Source organism: Coniosporium apollinis, assembly GCF_000281105.1.
Source record: "Coniosporium apollinis CBS 100218 chromosome Unknown supercont1.37, whole genome shotgun sequence".
In the NCBI taxonomy this organism is placed as follows: Eukaryota; Fungi; Ascomycota; class Dothideomycetes; genus Coniosporium; species Coniosporium apollinis.
In genome coordinates this window covers 133,003-152,647 of record NW_006913299.1, presented here as the reverse complement: position 1 = coordinate 152,647, position 19,645 = coordinate 133,003, and the positions used below count along the sequence as shown (strand labels likewise).

Genomic DNA, 19,645 nt, shown 5'->3' with positions numbered 1-19,645 from the left:
CCCGGACAATCGCTCTCCACTTCCACAACCCCCCTTCAGCCACTGCCAACAGCGACGACTCCGACGAGCCCGAAACCCCCGAGAAACCGGAAGGCGAGCATGATAGCCCGGACGAGGCGCCACAAACTCGACACAAGACCGCGTCGTGGCGGACGAGCCCGAGCCGACCAAGCAGTGCCATGTCCTTAGGCGTTCATCAGCCTCCCACTCGGCGAGCAGCGCGTAGAAGTCCTCTTCCGTGGCCGGTTTGTCCCAGGCGAAACTGTTGCCTCTGGTTGCGGGAGGCGAACAACGTCGTGTCTCGGATCTCCAGCTCCTGGAGCAATGCGTTCATGTCCACATCTCCCTCTGACGAGCCGACGGCGGCGGAACTGTCGCGCCCGGCTAGGCGGCGCGATAGTTCTTCGTCGCGGGCTGCCTGCTCGGTCATCATTGCCTGCCAAATCTCGCGCTCTGACGGGGACTTGGAGTGCTGGACCTGGATCCGGTCCCGTCTGGCGTATTCGGTGAGGAGGGTCTTGAAGATGCAGCCTAAGAGTTCCTGCTTAGAAAGTGCTGGGATGCGGTCAGGGGCTTGGCGCAAGATGAGCGCGAGTTGAGGCGTTGGGCCCTCTTGACCGGCTTTGCTGGCGGCGCCCTCGCTGGCGGCGTCTTTGCTGGAGGATTCTTCAAGGGCGAAACTTTCGCTAGCGTCCGGCTCAACCATGGAGGTGGGTTGAGTAGTTGGCGAGACTGGAGGTGCCGATGGTGGCGGCATTCTGGCTGGCGGGGTGGTTGTGTATTGACGAAACATCGTTTTGTAGATTCATATTGACGAGCCTAAGGAAACGGTCTGGCTTGGACTGTTCACCTACAAGAGGACTGCGTTGTGAGAAGAAGTTTGGCGACTTGTTGCAGGAGGTTGTGGTTCTATGCTACTAGAAAAATATAACTTACCTCGAACATGAAAACCGTAGCAGCTTACCGCATACAAGAAAGAGGACACGTTGGCAAAAGCTATTTAGAATATAGGAACAAGCACACGATAAACATAGAATCAAGGCGTGCTTCCTTTCGTAGTAGATCAGCATTCAGCATGCTGCTCAACACCGCACGATGGCAGGCTCTCAGAGCACCTTACCGAATTCCATGCCAAAGGAAAAGAACGAGATAAGGCCGTGAATAGAGGAGCCGAAGTGAAATAATTGTGCTGCAAAACTCTCCATCCCCATTCCTTCTTCATCACTAACACCCGTTATCTACCACGATGGCTGGGTGGTGTGCGGCTCAGTGTGAAGCCTCCAACGCGGTACCCATTCATGGGTTAATCTCACTAGTCGTATAACGGAATGACCAGGATCCCGTACTACTGGCTCTCCTTTCCGCTTAGTAGTGGTAATGGAGTGAGGTATATGAATCGTCTTTGCACACTCGAAAGGTGAATGATCACGTGCGTGATGTCGCGTCGCGCTTAGGTAAGCCCGTAACTTACCGGAGCTAAGCTCAGATAGATGCTCAAGGTACTCTAAGCTTCCTCACTTGACACAACAACATATCGCCGCCTCTTTACATCTGCATCCCTCGCATACCCCCGGAAGCAATACTTCTAGAAACCCATGGCATCCCTGGAAGAGCTCGACGACCTGAAGGAGGGTGAGGAGGAGCAGAGCCTGCTCGACCCGGAGATCCTCAACTCCAGCACGCGAGACATCATCGCAAGGCGGCGGCTGCTTGAGAACGATATGCGGATCATGAAGAGCGAGCACCAGCGGTTAACGCATGAGAAAGCCGCCATGCATGAGAAGATCAAGGACAATCAGGACAAGATAGAGAACAACAGGTATGTCCAAGAACAGTCTCTTGAAGACAGTGGCTAACCCTCCAATGACAGACAACTGCCGTACCTTGTGGGTAATGTCGTTGAAATCCTTGACCTAGACGTCACGGCCGAAGCAGCAGAAGAGGGTGCAAACATCGACCTCGACGCTACCCGAGTAGGCAAATCCGCCGTCATTAAGACATCCACCCGACAGACCATCTTCTTGCCTCTGATAGGCCTGGTCGACCACGAGAAGCTGAAGCCAGGCGATCTCATCGGCGTTAACAAGGACTCCTACCTAGTCCTCGACACTCTTCCCGCTGAGTACGACAGCAGAGTGAAGGCGATGGAGGTAGACGAGAAGCCGACGGAGAAGTACTCAGATGTCGGAGGCCTGGACAAACAGATAGAGGAGCTCGTAGAGGCTGTGGTGTGGCCGATGAAAGAGGCTGATCGGTTCAAGAAGATCGGCATCAAGGCTCCCAAAGGTGAGACTACACTGTCACCGTTTGCACATCGGACTTGCTGACTGAGGCTTCACAGGCGCCCTAATGTACGGTCCTCCAGGTACCGGCAAGACCCTCCTCGCGCGAGCCTGCGCCGCCCAGACCGACGCCACGTTCCTCAAGCTCGCCGGCCCACAACTCGTACAGATGTTCATAGGTGATGGTGCAAAGCTCGTCCGCGACTGCTTCGCCCTAGCCAAGGAGAAGGCTCCCTCAATCATCTTCATCGATGAGTTGGACGCTATTGGAACAAAGCGCTTCGACTCCGAGAAGTCCGGCGACCGAGAAGTGCAACGGACAATGTTGGAGCTCCTCAACCAGCTTGACGGCTTTGCCTCCGATGATCGGGTCAAGGTACTTGCCGCCACCAACCGCGTTGACGTGTTGGATCCCGCTCTCCTCCGTTCCGGCCGTCTAGATAGGAAAATCGAGTTCCCGTTACCCAACGAGGAAGCTAGAGCACAGATCCTACGGATACACAGCAGGAAGATGACGGTGGATGAGGCTGTCAACTGGCCTGAGTTAGCAAGAAGCACAGATGAGTTTGGCGGAGCACAGCTGAAGGCTGTGTGCGTAGAGGCAGGCATGATAGCGCTGAGGGCAGGGCAGTCGAAGATCAGTCACGAGCACTATGTGGACGCTATTGCGGAAGTACAAGCTAAGAAGACTTCCGTGGTCAATTTCATTGCTTGATTGGGAAGGAACTGGGCTAGCAGCGAGGCGTTTCTGGATTTATACGAGGCACGGAGAGCACCATAGTATCACCAAGCATTATAGAGCTCGGCATGGCGTAGTGGGCAGTTATTGTAGAATAATCGACTACTGTCCGACTCATACACTGCTCACCTCCAGTGATATTGTCGACTGAAGTTGTCAGCGAGAGGAGGAGCACACAAGAGGATAGCAACTCAATCCCGTGATAGTACCGAGAATGCTTCGTATCAGTAATGAAGTAGCAGAAAACATTTACAAGACTCACGAGATTACCATACACTCGTTTAGACGCGCGTCTCCATCTAGATTGAATTTATTGCACGGCATCGCTGCCTGAGCGCCTGAGCGCCGTCCAGACATTTGCCGAGTCGCGCCAATCTTGAGCTTCTCCCGTTACCGCAACATACAACCATCCACAAAACCCACCATGTCCGCACGGAGAGCAGGCGCAAGCCTATCCCCTCTGCTCCGAACTCCACGCAAGTCCTGCTGTCCTTCTGTCTGTCCCTTCTCCACCACCCGCCGCACCCTCCAAACCGCAGCCGCCCAGCCCAAACCCTCCACGGCATCTACTCCCATCAGCAAAGGCCCCTCAGGACCCACCAGCAGACCTCCTTCCGCGCCCGTAAGACCCCACACCGTACCATCTCCAGTTGCCGCGCCGCCTACAGCGCGCAACACGGCCGCCTCAACTCCATCCGAGAACCTACGCTCCCTAACCGACGGCCTCTCCGACGAGCCGACCGTCGTGGACGAAAACAGCAAGCAGGTCGACTGGGCGCGCTCGTTCCACGGGCTCTCGGCGTCGCCGTTCAGCCCCGAGGCGCAGGAGGCGCTGCTCCAGCCCATCCCGGTGGACGACATCGAGGTCAAGCCGGACGGGATTATTTATCTGCCGGAGATCAAGTATCGAAGGATTCTGAATCGGGCGTTTGGGCCTGGTGGGTGGGGGCTGGCGCCGAGGGGGGAGACGATTGTTACGGGGAGGAGTGTGACGAGGGAGTATGGGCTTGTGGCTGGAGGGAGGTATGTTTTGTCCACGTTGTGAGCGCGTAGGGGGGTTTGGCTGACTAGGGTGGGTGGGCAGACTTGTGTCGATAGCTCGCGGCGAGCAGCAGTACTTTGATCCTGAGGGCATACCTACCGCGACCGAGGGCTGCAAGTCGAACGCGTTGATGCGCTGCTGCAAGGATTTGGGCGTGGCGAGCGAGCTGTGGGATCCGCGGTTTATCAAGAGCTTCATGAAGGAGCACAGCAAGGAGATCTGGGTTGAGCATGTGGTTAACAAGAAGAGAAAGAAGATTGTTTTGAGGAAGGACGATGAAGTGAGGTATCCATTCAAGGAGGTCAAGTCAAGTGCGTCGGGTGCGTTTTGAGAAGCGTCTGGGACGATAAGCGTCGACCGGTTAATGGGATAGACGTTGGAGCTTGAGAGACGGTGGAAGTGTAGAGAGCCTATTTGGGCTCAAGAGCATGTAAGATGTTGAAATTATACTCCACTGGAGGCGGTTGTACAATAGGGCATGGGCAGTAGGTGTTCAAGCCTGTTGCTAGGAACGTCAAGCAGACCATATGTTGATTAGGCGACTATAGACACTGCAGAAAAGACTCTCCTCCGGTCGTAGTTGCGAGTCATCCGTTGCTGGACTTCCCACTCGTTGCTGCCACATATCAAGCAACTATACAGCCCCAAAGCAACGCCGCTGACCTTAGCGCCAGTGTTATCCATACCTCGTGAAGTCATGCACCATCGAACGATCATCAATACTCAAGCCCAGTCGACCTGCCACTACCCTGCCGGTCCTCTGGTCGTGTCGGATATGGCGCACTCGGCACAGCTCTTGCACCCCAATTCCACGGCATCCACCCACCACTGGCCGTGCGGCTCCCCCGTCTGCCCTCTGCCGCTTCGTCGCGCTCGATCTTGTCGAAGTCGAGCTCGCTCCTACTCTTGGCCATTCCCTCCGTACGTCTCTCCTCAGGAGATTCCCGCGACGGACCAGACGACAGGTTGTCCGCCTCGTTGTCGAAAGCCTGCAGCAGCACCCGCAGCCTCTCCCTTTGTGCTGCGACATAGGACATCCTGTCTTCCATGGAGTCCAGATGCGACGGTATCAGTGTGCCACTGTTGCTCAAGCTTTCAGCCTGCACATCCCTGCTGCCGCCTGAAGCCGTCGTCGTCTGCAGCGCCGTAGACAGCAGAGCATAAAAGTCTCCCGCCGGCGCCGCGAGACCCTCCCTCGCAGACGGCAGATTGAACCGCGATAGCAGCGCCTGCGTATAGCTCACATGCCTGCTGGGCGGCGGGCTCGGCGGCTTCGGCTGCATGCCCAGCACATTGACTTTCGCCCACTCGATCGCCTGCTTCATGTACTGCAGGCCCGCGGCCTTGGCCTTGTCGTGGGCTTGGCTGATCCACTCGTCGATCTCGCGCTCGTGGTCCTCGAAGAAGGGGTGCACGTAGGTGGTGTAGAGGAAGGTGGCGCCTTGCTTGCCTGGCGCGACGAGGTAAAGGCCCAGCGCGAGCCGGATGTAGGCGTAGAAGGGGACCCAGGTTATGATCCAGAAGGTGGATTCAACGGTGTTGATTAGGGAGACGATCACCCAGTACATGAGCCATGGGGTTAGTTGCGCGGGGTCGGAGGTACGGAGGGCTTTGTACGAGGCGTATATCGGAAGGAGGATGGTTAGGACGGTGCTGAAAGGATGGTTAGCTTTGTTGGAACACAGCACTGTATACACTTACGTGAGGAGGTTGGGGAGTATGTCGAACATTTTGATCTAGGTACTGTAGAAGACAGCTACATGATCAGCACGACATGGCTCTTGTTAGACTTCAAGCTACCAAAGTGATGACGAGTCAGGCGGTGCGGCTCACGTGATCTGTCCTCAGCAGTACGGGGGGCGGCGGGTGTCGTAGGGCGGAGCTTGGCGGCCTGTGCGGCGCTGGTATTCCGCTGCCGTTTCCGCGTATGACCGCTGCCGTTCCTTCTCCTCACGCCGGGCAGTAACGAGTATAAACGGCAAGCCGACAAAGAGCCAAAGCGGCCAGATCAGGGGGAAAGTTACAACGAGGACCAGTTTCAGAAAAAGTTCGGTGCTCATCGTCGTTGGGAGGTGAGATCGTGGAGCAGATGAACATCTACAACTACGGAGAGAACTTCTATATCGTCTTCAATAGCGTGCCTTCCTCCTCTACGACCGGCACAACCGGCACAATCAGCGCGGCCAGGTACGGACGACCCCGGCTTTGGTGGAGCCATCGGAAAGCGAGCCTTGTCTATCTTGTGACTCATTGAGCGCACCAGCAGGCATCCTTAGGGCCACGACCTCCAGCATTTAAACCCTTCCAAGTCCCTCTCTTGAGTAGGCTTCCAGCTAGTTGCATCCACTTGCACCGACCGGCGGTACTGATCAGGCTTTCCTCCCCTACCAGTTGGTTTGCCTCTCGCGGACCTCCTCATCACAGTCACCATGTGCATCGCGGTATTTTCCACCGCTCACCCGGAGTACCCCTTTATCCTCATCAGCAACCGCGATGAGTACCTCGGCCGCCCGACCCACGTTGCCAGCTGGTGGTCATCTCCTAACGAGCATGTCCTCGGAGGCTGGGATCTCCACCGCGCGGCCCATGGTACCTGGCTCGGCGTCACGCGTCAAGGGCGTATCGCTGTGCTCACAAACTTCCGCGAAGAAGACCAGGCCATCGTTGAGGGCAAGAAGAGCCGTGGCGCGATTGTCAACTCGTTCCTGCTTTCGCCACCTGACTCCGATGAAAGCACGGAGGAGTTTGCGAAGAGGCTTGTGGAAGAGGACGGTGTGCAGGGTGTTGGCGGGTTCTCGTTGCTCTTTGGGAAGCTGCAAGATGTCATCCGTAGAGGGGGAGAGGGAAACGAGCCGACCAAGAAGAAAGGCCTGGCTATTGTTTCGAACAGGACCCCTGATGTCGAAGGCCTTATCTGGGTTTGCGGCGAGCGGGACGAGACTCATGCCCTAAGCAATTCATGGTACGGAGATCGCTCATGGCCCAAGGTTGTGCAAGGGGAGGAAGAGCTCAAGTCCGCCATCGACGAGAGTGTACAGAAAGGAGAAAGTCAAAATGCATTGATCAAGAGACTGTTCCATGTGTTGAGCATCGACACGCTGCCCAAGAAGAAGCATGGAGAAGAGTGGGAGACCTATATTCGGGAACTGAGAAACAGCATCTTCATTCCACCTGTTGGGGGCGATGAATTAAACGGGAAGAGTGCGGACGAGGTTGCTGCTGCCAAGAGCCAGCAACGGATCGAGGTGACCAGCGGGATCTACGGGACCCAGAAACAGACTGTTGTGCTTTGTGACAGCCAAGGAAAGGTGACTTATGTTGAAAGAACACGGACCGACGAGGAAGGAGACCCGATAGAGGTGGGAAAAGGAGACAGAAGATTCGATCTCCAGATTGACCAATGGCAAGAAAGAGTGGGAAAGTAAAGAGATATGACAAAATATTCCAGCGTCGTGACTTGCAACAAGCACGCATCAAACGAAGGAAATCAGCTTGCGGTCAAGGCTTGCTATGCACTCATGGACATCCAGGTCACCTGCCGTGTCGACGTTGTAGTAAAGCAATCCTGATGCCCTTACTATATAGTGTCCTTCTCAAGATCTCACGGCAAGGAACTATCTCCACCAGCTTGCCACTCCAGTTCCGCGAAGGACAGCGGTATAGACACCGGTACTACTGCTAGGTTCTAGGAGAAGAAATGCCTTTCCAGCCAGCGGCGCTAAATACTCCCTCATTTCACTTGCCTCTCGCCATGGGTGCCAAGACCCTGCGTGAGTTAGTAAATTTGCTTCACTATCGTCCTGGCCTTCACCGGCCCAGGCGATATGATAACACAAGATTTTAGCCGACAGCATCCACACAAATTCTTTCTTCCGCTGTTCATTCTCTACTGTTTTCGTCTCATCCGCACTTAGTCGAAAACACGTCTGGAAGCTTCTCACTGCCGTTCTCTACGCATTCGTCTTCTCTCTCACTCGCTGCAAGTCAACTATCCAGCCGCAGGTCTCGCCAGCAGCAAGCTACCGAGTCACCCCGAACTTTCTCGCTCTCTCTTTGTCCACATCCGCCTTCTTTCTCCCTCCACACCAAGCTCACGAAGCAACATGTGTCTCCACATCAGGCACCACTTCAAGGAGTGTGGACACTCCGACATCGTCGGCTTCTGGGGTTGCGGCACGAGCTCAGCAACGTCACGTAGAGAGTGGCCGCCAGTCTCCCAATTCCCGGAAATCGCGGGCCATGCCAAGCATACCATCGAGCTCCACGACCCTGGTGTCTGGTTCTGTCGCGCGTGCTCGAAGCACGAAGAGAAGGTTGGACAGCCGCCGATTGTGGCCCTTCATGGTGCGGTGGACACCATAGAGGATCATGATGAGATGGTGCGGGAGGAAATCACGGCGAGGATGTTCGGAGAACCGGTTCCGGAGCCCCTTTACGATGTCTTCGTCTACAATCCTGTCACATTCGCGCGTCAGACTCGCCTCGCCGGCATCGCCACAGCCGGCACTCACTACTCAATTCGGGATGCGAGACAAGTCTTCGAGAGCGCACGGAGCGCCTTCGTGAGGCCGCCGCCAGGCTTTGAACCGCCAGTATGGAACGTTCTTGCCTTTCCAACGTGGGCCGACGAGTTCAGGAACGCTCCCCTTGCGCCTCCTAGCTCCCTACCGGCGTGTGATCTACCAGCTGTCCCCGCCGACGACCAAGCCCCTGAGGTCGGACATGTCTCTCAACCACCTGTGGCCGGTACCTCTCGTCAAGCCGCCAACGACCCATCTCCGTCCCCTGAGCACTGGCTCGTGCCTCTTCGCGATAGCAACGGCAGGCTATTGCGCTCAGATACGGCGCCGATTCCTGGTCTCCCTCATGATCGGACGCATTTCTACATCCACGGCGACCCTCATTTTGATCTGCCGGCTGGAAGACAGTATCTTCGTCTCCCCGATGGGTACAGGGATCCACAGCTTCAGGCTCAGCAAGATCGCCAGGTGCAAGAAGCACGACAAGCTGAGCAGACTTCACAAGCTCTCGTGCCTTACCAGCCTCCCCGACCACGACGACATCTGCCCATCCTGGGGACACCGGCGGGGCCAGTGACGGGGAATTACGCGCAGTACGTCCATCAGCCGGAATTTACAGGCTACCAGCACTACGTGCATCCAGGAGATGTTCGAGCAACCCATGGAATCGGGTATCAGATTCACCCGTACCATCTCCGCCAGCAGGGGGGCGCTCTCCAACCGACTACCGCTGCACACCCTCACGCCCCACCCGTCCTTGTTGTGGTGAACGTCGGCGCTGCTGCCGGTCCTGGGTATGGAGCTGGTGCTGGATACATAGCTCCTCAGCCGGCTGCCGATGTCCAGATTTATCCAAGTGTCGGCAACATACAGGCCCTTGGATTTGGCCACGGAGGCGGTGATCGGGGAAACAATGCTCAGGATCGTCGTGGGGACGGTAGCGCTGGAGCCGGTGGACATGGGCGGGGACGCGGCGGTAGCTACCAAGTTGGTGGTGCTACCTTCTTCTATTGAGGTGTTTGGTTTCCATACGCATTGCATAACGCCGGGATGCACAACAGCTCTGGGTAACGGTTGGGATCCGTCATGCTCTCCTTATGTTCTCTTGTACAAGCAGCTTGGGAATGGTGCGTTTTCTTGCTTTCAAGTTCTGTTGCATAGCCATGGCGAAGCCAGATATTAGACGGTAGCGAAGTCTAAAGTTCTTGAACGACATGCCAATGAAGGAGACGATAAAGATACCTACAGCTATGCAGCCGCTAAATGATTGCAATATGCCAACCTTCGCCTGTTTTCTAGATCCAAACACTTTTTGATGCCGTAGAACTCCTACCTCCCCATAAAGAGTCATCAACAAGCGTCATAACCCGCAGTCCAAACACATCCACTTGCCGCCGGGTGCTACGCCCGATGTGACCGCACAAGCATCCTTCCACCTCTCTGATCTGCAAATGTTCTGCTTGATGGCGTGCCCCCCTCAAGCCGCCGCTCCGAACTGGCGAACAACATTCGCGACCTTCCCCGCCAAATCATCCGCCTCGCCCCTCGTCGCCGCCTCCGCATACACCCTGACCGCATCCTCGGTCCCGCTCGCCCTCGCAAAGCTCCTTCCCTGCTTATACTTCCCAACCAGCTTATCGATCTCCGCCTGCGCCCCCAGTGGGCTCTCAAGCCTCCTCTCCGCATCCACCGCAACAAACATATTCCGATCCCTGACCTCAACTCGTACAAGCCTGTTGGGCAAATCAACATACGTATCCAGCCACTCCCGCATGCCCCAGTTCTTGTGCGCGAGAATCACCTCGACGAGCAGCAGGTCCGACAGCGCGTCCCCTACCGTCTGGTTGATGAGCTCCGTCAGCGCCTGCAGCGTCTCCAGCGCGGCCTGCTGCGCGGGGCTCCGCGGCTCATGGGTCGCGATGGCCTTGAGGGCAGCGGGCGAAAACAGCACCGTGCCGTGGCCGTTGGCCTCGAAGTAGACGCCGATGTCGAAGCGCGTGGCCGCGTGGTGCAGGTGCTTGACGCCCGTGGGCGTGCAGATGACGGGCAGCTTGAGGTTCGCCTCGACGTACTGCGTGCTGGCCCCGTTGGCGTACGCGGTCTGCACTACGCCGATCTTGAGCTGCTCGGCGAGTCCGGACTGGCGGCCTAGGTCTCCGAGGAAGGAGGCCGCGAGCGTGGCGATGCGGTCGCCGTCGAGCAGGCGGAAGGTGTTTTCGTCTGAGGTGAAGTAGTAGACTACGCGGTCGGCGTCGCCGTCGAGGGAGGCGCAGCGCTCGAGGGGCTTCGCGGAGGAGGAGGGAGGCGCGCGTTGGTTGGTTTTGACGAAGTCGGCGCCGCACTGGGGAGGTTTGGTCAGCTGGGGCCTGCGCTTCATATGTGGCGGCACAAGGAAGTTTCTGGTTGGCATTTTTCCTCACCTGCACATTGAGGTTCTCAGGCTTGACAACGTCGTCGTTGATGACCTTGATGTCAACGCCGCCCTCGGCCTTGGTTGGCAGGTACTTGAGCAGCTCCTTGAGCTTTGGGCCACCGACTCCGTTCGCGCAGTCAACCGTGACGGCGCCACTAGATTTCCTGTGTTTCATTGCCCGCTTGAACGCCGAGGCAATCTTCTCATAGTATCCCTGCTCGCTAACATCTCCGTACTCATATTGCGTGCCCTTTGTATTCACGCAACGAACCAGGTAATGTAATTGCGGTGTGGTCAGAAACTTAAAATCCGTATGTTCCGCTCCAGCAGCATCGAGCGCGTCGACGAGACACCCCACAAGCCTTGAGCCAGAAGCGCGTGTGTCCCGAGCGAAGATAACCCGTGCGGGAGCCTCGCCGTTGATCTTGAGATCGCTCGACAGCTTCTTGTACAGCTCCAGCAGCGCTTCGTCCGTCGCGGCGTTGGCGAGCAGAGTAGCGTAAGCCTCCCACGATGCCTCCAGCATCTCGCCCATTGGGTCAACGAGCTTGACGCCATTGTCTTCGGGCGGATTGTGCGAGGCCGTGATCATGACTCCGATGGTCTGGCCATTGAGCTTTCGCGAGCGCAGGGCTGCGAGGAGACCGACGCGGTATACGACCGAGTCTAGGAGGTTGCTGTTGGGTGTGTCAGCCGCGCTGACTGGGGGAAGGCAGCGGTGGATTGAGCTCGACTCACGCTTTCATGCGGAACTGGATGCGAGTATGTTAGCCAATCGGCCTCTTTAATGATGTGTAACAGATCGTGGCAGTATCAGGAGTGTATCCGAATATTGAACAGTGCTCAGGAGATACTCAGAGCAAACAAGGCTGCAGAACTCACCCCAGCAGTACCATACTGAAACACCTTGCCCGGCTGCGGATGCTTCGCAGAGCCCTCAACCAGCTTCTTGGGGTCCATGGTCGCCATTGTGTCCACTACCGATTTTGATTGAAAGAAGAAAACGGCAAAGAGGAAAGAACTAGAGAACGAAACGGAATGGGATGGGTCAAACAAAGAAAGTGCGGCGCAATCAGTCATCCAGCGGCCCAAGCGTGGAAAAATCTGGGGTCTGCTGCAGGGCTGACGGGAGAGCCAGCCGTGCCAGTTTCACACCCGCAAGCCGCGCATGGCGCGCATGGCGACCGGCTAGCCTTACCTCTTGCCACCTAGCGCTGTATCGTATTGAATCCATCCTTTTCAGTACTGTATCATCTCCATCGATGTCCGACATCGCGAGGTCCAACGGCAACGAGCTCGACCAGGGACACACGGTTAAATCCCCCACATCAATCATCACAGTATGAGGACCTCCGCTATAATACCGGCCTTCCGGCCAACCTTCCGCTGCCTCTCCCGCCGAACAACGCCTCTCCTCTCTCCCGCGCGGCCAATACACCCCCGAAGCTCCCAAACCGCCCTCTTCTCCACCACCGCTCCCCTCCTCAAACGCAGCAAGAAGGGCGAGCAAAAGAAAGACATCCGCATAAGTCAGCCTCCCTCGGCTCTTCCCATCCGCCGCCCTATCCCCTTGTTCCCCCTCTCTGTCCTCAGACATCCGCAGCTAACACCTCCCTCCCACAGCCGCGATCCAATACCACCTCCGCCACCCGCTCAACCCCCGTCCCCTCCGCCTCTCCCGCCTCCGCGCCCTCCGCCACTGGACCATCCACCGCGCATGGCAGCTCCACAAAGCGGCCTCCCGGCGCGCCCACGAACTCGAGCTCGAGCGGCAGTACAACAGCATGCGGGACGCGTGCGAGGCGCTGCGCCTGATCGGGGACGATGGCATGCCTGCCAGCGCTGGAACGCCGGGGGGTACGATGGGGAAGGAGCTGGGCAGGCTGTATAGAGTCGCGATGGAGAAGAAGGGTGTTTGGGCGGGCGTGCCGATCGAGTATGCGCGCATGCAGGTGGACTATCCGAGCCGGGAGGGGTGGAATCATGGGTGGACGCGGTAGAGGTGGGGGAGTGGATGAGCTGTGGGCGAGCTGGAAGAGATGGGTGCGGGTGCTGGTGCCGGTGGTGAGGAGTTAGAAGTGCAGGCTCTCGGCGATGGATTGTATAGTATGCTTAGAATAGGGGTTGGTCACAGCTCGTCAAGCGATTGTACAACGATTGGGTGTTTTATGACCAAGTCTTTAGATTCTGTAAATGTACTGTACTACTGATGCATAGCTATCTGTCCACGCAGCTAAATTTCCATGCCGAGTACTTGATGCTGCAAAATGTGCAATGAAGGAGACTCTCAACTAAGAAAAGGAGCGTGTGGTATCATTACGCAACAGACCCAATGCTTTTCCCGGCGCGCCTCGGAACGCCGTTCAAAAGCACCCAACACCAGCCATGCAGGTCCGACAAGCAAAACGCTTCAAGCTCATAAGATGACGCAGCAGCCACCGCCCTCCTGTTTGTCTTGTGCAAGCAAAGCTGCCCTCGTGGCAGCCTCAAAGACGTCGTCGACACCGTCGCCCGTAAGCGAAGAGCACTCGAGGTACTTCCTCGCTCCGATCTCTTCCTTCATGTCGTTCCCTTGCTTGACGCTGGTAAATCTCAAGCTCTTCTTCCTCATCTCCTCCTGCGCGGCCGGATCGTCTCTTAGGTCTTTCTTCAAGCCGACAAGGATAATGGGCACGCCCGGGCAGCGCTCACGCGCTTCTTCCGCCCACTTGTGCTTGACGTTCTCGAGCGAGTCGGGAGTGTCGACGGAGAAGCCGATGAGGATCACGTGTGCCTTCGAGTACGCGAGCGGCCGTAGGCGTTCGTAGTCTTCCTGTCCAGCCGTGTCCCATAGCGCGAGCTGTACTGATTTACCGTCCACACGGCAGTCGGTCACGTAGTTTTCGAAAACTGTAGGGACCTATCCTCGATGTGTCAGAACTCTGCGAGGCGGTGAGATTGCAGTCTGATGGACATACGTATCGCTAGGTCATCGGTCAGCTAGGTGTCTTGTACCTTGACGAAAGGCCGTCAGCACTTACCGTGGGGAAGTAGCCTAGTGTGAAGACGCTCAGTAGACTCGTCTTTCCGCACGCACCATCTCCGATGATAACTAGCTTCCTACGCAGTGCCATATTGTTAGCATATAACGCTGTTGGCAGCTCTGAAGAGCATGTCTAGGAGGGAACGTGGGTGATAAGGCACAACCGCATTAAATGAGGGTCCTCCGAAGGCAAGTAGATTTGCCTGAAGGCAAGTAGATCTGCAAGACATGAACGCCGTGACAAGGGAAACCATGCAAGGCCTATTTTTGGAACGATTTAGGGCAGAATGGCGGGAGCCAAAGCAAGCGGACGCTAAATACGGCGCCAAGTACAGATGTCTTGGCGTGTACCTCCACTGAGTTGACGACGGACGAGGGCAGTCGCCGCGAGCTCAAAAAAGAAGACGGGCTCTGGCGATGAGAGAACAACAGTGTGTGCTTGGCAACTTGCCCGACAGCGGGAATGTGGAGGCCACAGCAAGCGAAGAAGGAGGACTACGACACAACACGGAGATCGCACATGACGTTGACATACCTCCTCATCACGCTTTCTCCGTTCTGCGCCATTGTGGACCTTGGTGTGTGTGAGTGAGTGTGTTTATGATGTTATCGGTGTCGAGGCGATGGGCGGGATGTTGAGGTGCGGTCGGATACAGGAGGAGGTCGATTTCGCAGCTGAACTGCGCCAGCTAGCACCTGGGTTAAGCCAAGCTGCCGCCCACTTGGATCTCGAGTCGTGGTTCGGTGTCGGTGTGAGACGGTGCTCCCACTGGGCTGGGCGACGTTGTGCGATGCAATCGTAGGGCTCGGTGTCGATAAGCGGCTCAACGCAGGGACGAGTGGGCACAGGTGTATGGTAATGAAGGCTCGACGGAGGTGACCCGGCAGACACAAGAGACGAGGTTGCTGGATGGGTGGTACGGAGTCGCAGGTCTTGACGAGATGTTTGGCCAAAGACTCAAGGATTTGCACGGGCTTCGTATACCTACTCTACCGCGCTCGGCTGGACTAGGCTAGGCAGTGGCGGTGCTTTTGGGGGGCGGCGATCTGGGTGGGAGGCCGCAGTGAGCGATGCGGCTTGGATAGCTGGACCGGTGCAGTGTCGAACAGCGCAACAGGTGGGACACGGAGATTCTTCAATTGGACGGAGTTGTGTTTGCGGCTTAAGTTAAGACTCTGCATGAGAGGCTTGAACCGTCCGGCGCAAAGAAACGGTTGTTGGTATGTACTGCAAGCGGCGGTGCTCAGGGCTTGGCATCCGTCTTCTCGGCGCAAAGTAAACCCAGGCTGTGAACCACCTCGCTCTCAACCATCCATACCTGAACAACGAAAGAACGCCGATAAACCTACACCTACACGCCTTCTCACACGCCTTCAAGACCCGCCCCGCTCCAGCAGTGCTCTCCGCTCCTCGCCTGCCAAGTTCCGGGGGCCGCAGTCCTGCCGGAGTCCGCTCTCTCACGTACGTGACCGGTCTCTCGAACAAAGCCCCTCCACGGTCACCAACCCTCCGCCGAACAATCTACCGCTCGCCATTCCCGCTCTGTCCGCAGCCTCTTACCTTGAAATCGCCTTCTGACAACTACCTCCAGTTCCCGTCTCACACGCACCCCTCAGCATGGCCCAGACCACGAAAGCTCCGAATGCCGCAACAACCGCCCAGAGTAACGGCGTAGTCACAGCCAGCAGCGCTCCAGGTGCCGTCGGCACGAATCGCAAGAAGCAGAAGCGGCGAGCGAAGCAGGCCGCGCGACAAGCTGCGGATCACTTTGACACGGTCTCGCGAAACGGCTATGTTGCGCAAGGCCATAGCACCCTTCATCACCCTCACCACACAGCCCTGCCGCAAACCGCGCAGCAGGTCTTGGACTATGAGGACCCTGCATTCGACGATCCCGATGAGTTCGAGGACGAGTTGGATTACACGGAGGACGACGGACAGTACTACGGAGATGGGTACGATGCTGGGCTGGCCAGTCCCAATGGACACTATGCGAATGACTACGCCGGGCTGGCTAATGACAACACGCGGCCAAGAAAGAAGAACCGCCCCGCTGGCCACCACCTTGCATACAACAACCCGCCTGGCACCGCTGCGTACCCGTCGCACTCATTCGTACCTCCGCCACCACCTCCGCCGCCGCCAGCGCTCTCTACGGCTGCCTCACGCACGTTGCGCCACAGCGCTACCTCCAAAGATCGCATATGGAACACGTCAACCCAAGAAGAAAGGGAGCGGATCAAGGAATTCTGGCTTTCTCTTAGTGAGGAAGAGCGCAAGTCCTTGGTGAAGATTGAGAAGGAGGCCGTGCTCAAAAAAATGAAGGAGCAGCAAAAGCACTCGTGCAGCTGCACTGTTTGCGGTCGGAAGCGTACGGCTATAGAGGAGGAGCTAGAGGTGTTGTACGATGCGTACTATGAGGAACTAGAACAGTATGCGAATCACCAAGAGGACCCCGGAAACGGTGGTCCTATGCTGCTTCCGCTGAGACGGTTCGCTGATCGATTGGGAAGGATGCCTCCAGATCGTGCGCCCCACTTTATACACTCGCATCATCCCCCTCGGGGCCGGATACACGAGCTTCCTGACGATGAGGACGACGAAGAGGATGACGAGGGCGACGAGGAGGGCTATTGCGACGAAGAAGATGAAGACGACTTCAGCGACGACGAGTCGTATCATCGGCCTCGCGATCCTGCGGATAACTTCTTCAACTTCGGTAATAGCTTGACTGTCAAAGGTTTGTTTCTGGGCTGAGTTATTTGTCAATGAGTACAGACAGACTGATATCATAACAGGTGGCATTCTCACAGTTGCCGATGACCTCCTGAAGAACGACGGCAAGAAGTTCATCGAGATGATGGAGCAGCTTGCTGAGCGACGGATGCAGCGGGAGGAGGAGGCCCAATACCAAACGGCTGGGATGGCTCAACCCTCGTCTTTGCCGAATCCGCATGGTCACAACCATGTCCCTTTCCAAGAAGAGGAATACGACGACGAGGACGATGAAGACGATGAAGACTATGTCGACGACGACGACTACGAAGAGGATGATGAAATGGTTCGACCTTATATTACTTTGCTGACGACGTTTTCTAACTGAGTGCAGGACACAATGACCGAGGAACAACGGATGGAGGAAGGCCGGAGGATGTTCCAGATCTTCGCGGCACGGATGTTCGAGCAGCGAGTGCTCACGGCCTATCGAGAAAAAGTGGCACGGGAGCGGCAACAGAAGCTCCTTGAGGAGCTGGAAGAAGAATCGCGGCTAGACATCGAGCGCGAAGCCAAGAAAGCTCGAGACGCGCAGAAAAAGAAGGACAAGAAAACCCTTCAGAAGCAGAAGCAGGCCGAAGAGAAAGCTCGGAAGGAAGAGCAGAAGCTTGCTGAGGAAGCCGCTGTCAAGGCTGCCGAAGAAATGAAGCAGGAAGAGCAGAAGCGAAAGCGTGAAGAGCAGCGGAAGAAGAAAGAGGCTGAACGCAAGGCCCAGGAAGAGGATCGGCTACGCAAAGAAGCCGACAAGCAGAAGAGGCTTCAGGAGCAACGCGAGCGCCAGCAGGAACAGGAGCGAAAGTTGCAGGAGCAGAAAGCCCAGGGAAAGAAGGCTCGAGAGGAAGCCAAGAAGAAGGAGCGCGAGGAGCGAGAGGCTAGAGAGAAAGAGGCCAGGGAGAAGAAGGCTCAAGAAGAGCGTGAGCGCAAGGAGCGTGAGGCGAGGGCAAAAGCCGAGAAAGAGACCAAAGAGCGAGCACGGAAAGAAGAAGAAGCGGTCCAAGCTGCTCAACAGAAACCTCAAATACAGAAGCGACCCTCTCAGCCAGCGGCCGTTGCTCTACCTTCAGGGCTCCTCTCGAAGCAATCCTCACAAGGTCAACCCTCTCCTCTTGTGCAGCTCGCAACGCCATCAATACCCAAAGCTCCAACGCCCAATCGGCCGCGCCAAAGCTCGCAGCAGGGCTCCCATGGATCCTCACCTAAGACACCGCAGGTCCTTCCGGGAGCTAGCAAGTCACTTTCGCCGAGCAGCATGGTTTCTCAGCAGCAGCAAAATCCCATACAGCCGAAGACCATACTAATGAGACCGCAGAGCCAGCAGCCACAGACAAACACTCCACATCAGCCTCCAGCTCAGTCTTCATCTCCAATGCCTCCCATTGGACCTCCTCCTGGTATGCACGGTGCGCCTGGTGTTGGCTTCATGGGCATGCCTCCAGGAATTAATGGCTTCCCACACTCTCCGCATCCGATGATGCCTGTTCAGCGCGGTCCTATGGGCCACAACATGCCCATGTATCCCCCTCAGGTACCTCCCATGGGACCTCAGTACCGCGGCTTCCCTCCGCCTGGCCCTCCTCCTGGTATGGGCGGTCCGAACATGATGTCCCACGGGCGTGGATTCCCTATGGATGCGCCGCCAGGCTTCCCGTCTCCAATCCCGGGAGTGGGAAACGGCGCACCCGGCTTCGGCATGGCAAATCCGATGCACTCTCACACTAGACAGCACTCGGCATCGCTCGACAAGCCGAATGCTATGTCCTCTCCAGCAGTGGCCCCTCCATCACAGCCCATCGCACGACCAGCACCGATCCAGCGACCATCGAGCGTCAAGCCACCGGAAGGGGCTCAAGAGAACAAAAGGCCATTAGACGCTGAGGTTGATGATCTGAGCAACCACCTCGGCAGCAGCGCCCTTCTAGATGATGCGGAGCCACTCCCAGTGAGCCATCCTGATTCTAGGCGCCGTAGCGTCGCGCCCGGAGCGCCGGGAATGCCACAACCACTAAGGATGGGTTTCGGAGCTTCGCCAATGTTTCCCGACGCACCTGGACAGCCTCGCATGGATGCTTACGGGCTTGGGCCTATGGGGGCTGGCAACACATGGGGTTCACCATTCGGTCCTCCCGGTTTATCAGCCGGTCCGAACTGGAGTTCTTCCCCAACCACTGGCTGGCCAAGCAACAACGCGTTCGGCATCGGTATCTCACCAGGCCCGCATCGTCCCAGCGTATCTCGCCCTGTCGCAGTGCGCCTTATGGTCTGCCAAGCGTGCAAGCAGCTAGCGGCGTCCAAGAGTGACCCGGAGGGCTACATCGACGCTTCTGACGTTCACCGCCAGGTTGAGAGCACGCGCCCGCCGTCAGAAGCACCTGTGCAGCTCAAGGAGCTTCTCGACATCTGCGAGACGGAAGGCGACGCGCATAATGGTGGAGGAATATTCCAGCTTAAGCGAGACCGCAATCGCACGCTGGTGAAGTATGAGGCCATCAACGGGACGCCAAGCATTGGACGAGCGCCAGGCGTGCTGGGAGAAATCGGCAGTCCGATACCCGGTCACAGTATGCCAGCTTTCGGCCCAAGGGCTTTCCAGGCTCTAGGAGGTGTGTCCGCACCCGGCTTTTAGGTATCTCTTCGGTTCGATGATGAATATTCTGCATGCGTCTCATTCTATGCGCACCTTGACTGATATCATTCATGTGCTCTGCATGGAATTCCCTTCGCCCACTTGCATTTCTGTGGCGTAGTTTAATCGCAGCGTTCGAGACGCTGGTGTCTGATGTAGCTATGTAGCTTTAGGGCTCTTTGCACCGAGCGCCTTCTGACAACGAAGCATTTGAGAAGACATATGCCG

At 56.9% G+C, this 19,645-nt stretch overlaps 10 protein-coding genes across 10 annotated transcripts; 6 read left to right on the top strand and 4 right to left on the bottom strand.

The window, feature by feature from the left end:
- Positions 1-196: 196 nt before the first annotated feature.
- On the bottom strand, positions 197-757 carry W97_07037 (uncharacterized protein; the record flags this gene model as incomplete). The annotated part of the gene is made up of 1 exon (XM_007784909.1): positions 197-757. The coding sequence occupies one exon, from the start codon at positions 755-757 to the stop codon at positions 197-199; it is 561 nt and encodes a 186-aa protein (XP_007783099.1).
- Positions 758-1,595: 838 nt separating this feature from the next.
- W97_07036 (26S protease regulatory subunit 6A) lies at positions 1,596-2,997 on the top strand (the record flags this gene model as incomplete). The annotated part of the gene is made up of 3 exons (XM_007784908.1): positions 1,596-1,819; positions 1,871-2,286; positions 2,342-2,997. 3 exons carry the CDS (start codon positions 1,596-1,598, stop codon positions 2,995-2,997), a joined length of 1,296 nt encoding a protein of 431 aa, XP_007783098.1.
- A 448-nt stretch (positions 2,998-3,445) lies between these two features.
- W97_07035 (uncharacterized protein) lies at positions 3,446-4,394 on the top strand (the record flags this gene model as incomplete). The annotated part of the gene is made up of 2 exons (XM_007784907.1): positions 3,446-4,044; positions 4,106-4,394. The coding sequence occupies 2 exons, from the start codon at positions 3,446-3,448 to the stop codon at positions 4,392-4,394; spliced, it is 888 nt and encodes a 295-aa protein (XP_007783097.1).
- A 385-nt stretch (positions 4,395-4,779) lies between these two features.
- On the bottom strand, positions 4,780-5,793 carry W97_07034 (uncharacterized protein; the record flags this gene model as incomplete). The annotated part of the gene is made up of 2 exons (XM_007784906.1): positions 4,780-5,716; positions 5,765-5,793. 2 exons carry the CDS (start codon positions 5,791-5,793, stop codon positions 4,780-4,782), a joined length of 966 nt encoding a protein of 321 aa, XP_007783096.1.
- Positions 5,794-6,492: 699 nt separating this feature from the next.
- On the top strand, positions 6,493-7,488 carry W97_07033 (uncharacterized protein; the record flags this gene model as incomplete). The annotated part of the gene is made up of 1 exon (XM_007784905.1): positions 6,493-7,488. The coding sequence occupies one exon, from the start codon at positions 6,493-6,495 to the stop codon at positions 7,486-7,488; it is 996 nt and encodes a 331-aa protein (XP_007783095.1).
- Positions 7,489-8,166: 678 nt separating this feature from the next.
- Positions 8,167-9,597, top strand: W97_07032 (uncharacterized protein; the record flags this gene model as incomplete). The annotated part of the gene is made up of 1 exon (XM_007784904.1): positions 8,167-9,597. One exon carries the CDS (start codon positions 8,167-8,169, stop codon positions 9,595-9,597), a length of 1,431 nt encoding a protein of 476 aa, XP_007783094.1.
- Positions 9,598-10,060: 463 nt separating this feature from the next.
- Positions 10,061-11,956, bottom strand: W97_07031 (phosphoacetylglucosamine mutase; the record flags this gene model as incomplete). Its single annotated transcript, XM_007784903.1, has 3 exons — positions 10,061-10,924; positions 11,004-11,673; positions 11,895-11,956. 3 exons carry the CDS (start codon positions 11,954-11,956, stop codon positions 10,061-10,063), a joined length of 1,596 nt encoding a protein of 531 aa, XP_007783093.1.
- A 382-nt stretch (positions 11,957-12,338) lies between these two features.
- On the top strand, positions 12,339-12,996 carry W97_07030 (uncharacterized protein; the record flags this gene model as incomplete). Its single annotated transcript, XM_007784902.1, has 2 exons — positions 12,339-12,525; positions 12,620-12,996. 2 exons carry the CDS (start codon positions 12,339-12,341, stop codon positions 12,994-12,996), a joined length of 564 nt encoding a protein of 187 aa, XP_007783092.1.
- Positions 12,997-13,412: 416 nt separating this feature from the next.
- W97_07029 (GTP-binding protein rho2) lies at positions 13,413-14,109 on the bottom strand (the record flags this gene model as incomplete). The annotated part of the gene is made up of 2 exons (XM_007784901.1): positions 13,413-13,895; positions 14,017-14,109. The coding sequence occupies 2 exons, from the start codon at positions 14,107-14,109 to the stop codon at positions 13,413-13,415; spliced, it is 576 nt and encodes a 191-aa protein (XP_007783091.1).
- A 1,527-nt stretch (positions 14,110-15,636) lies between these two features.
- On the top strand, positions 15,637-19,417 carry W97_07028 (uncharacterized protein; the record flags this gene model as incomplete). Its single annotated transcript, XM_007784900.1, has 3 exons — positions 15,637-16,759; positions 16,818-17,080; positions 17,129-19,417. 3 exons carry the CDS (start codon positions 15,637-15,639, stop codon positions 19,415-19,417), a joined length of 3,675 nt encoding a protein of 1,224 aa, XP_007783090.1.
- Between the last annotated feature and the right edge of the window lie 228 nt (positions 19,418-19,645).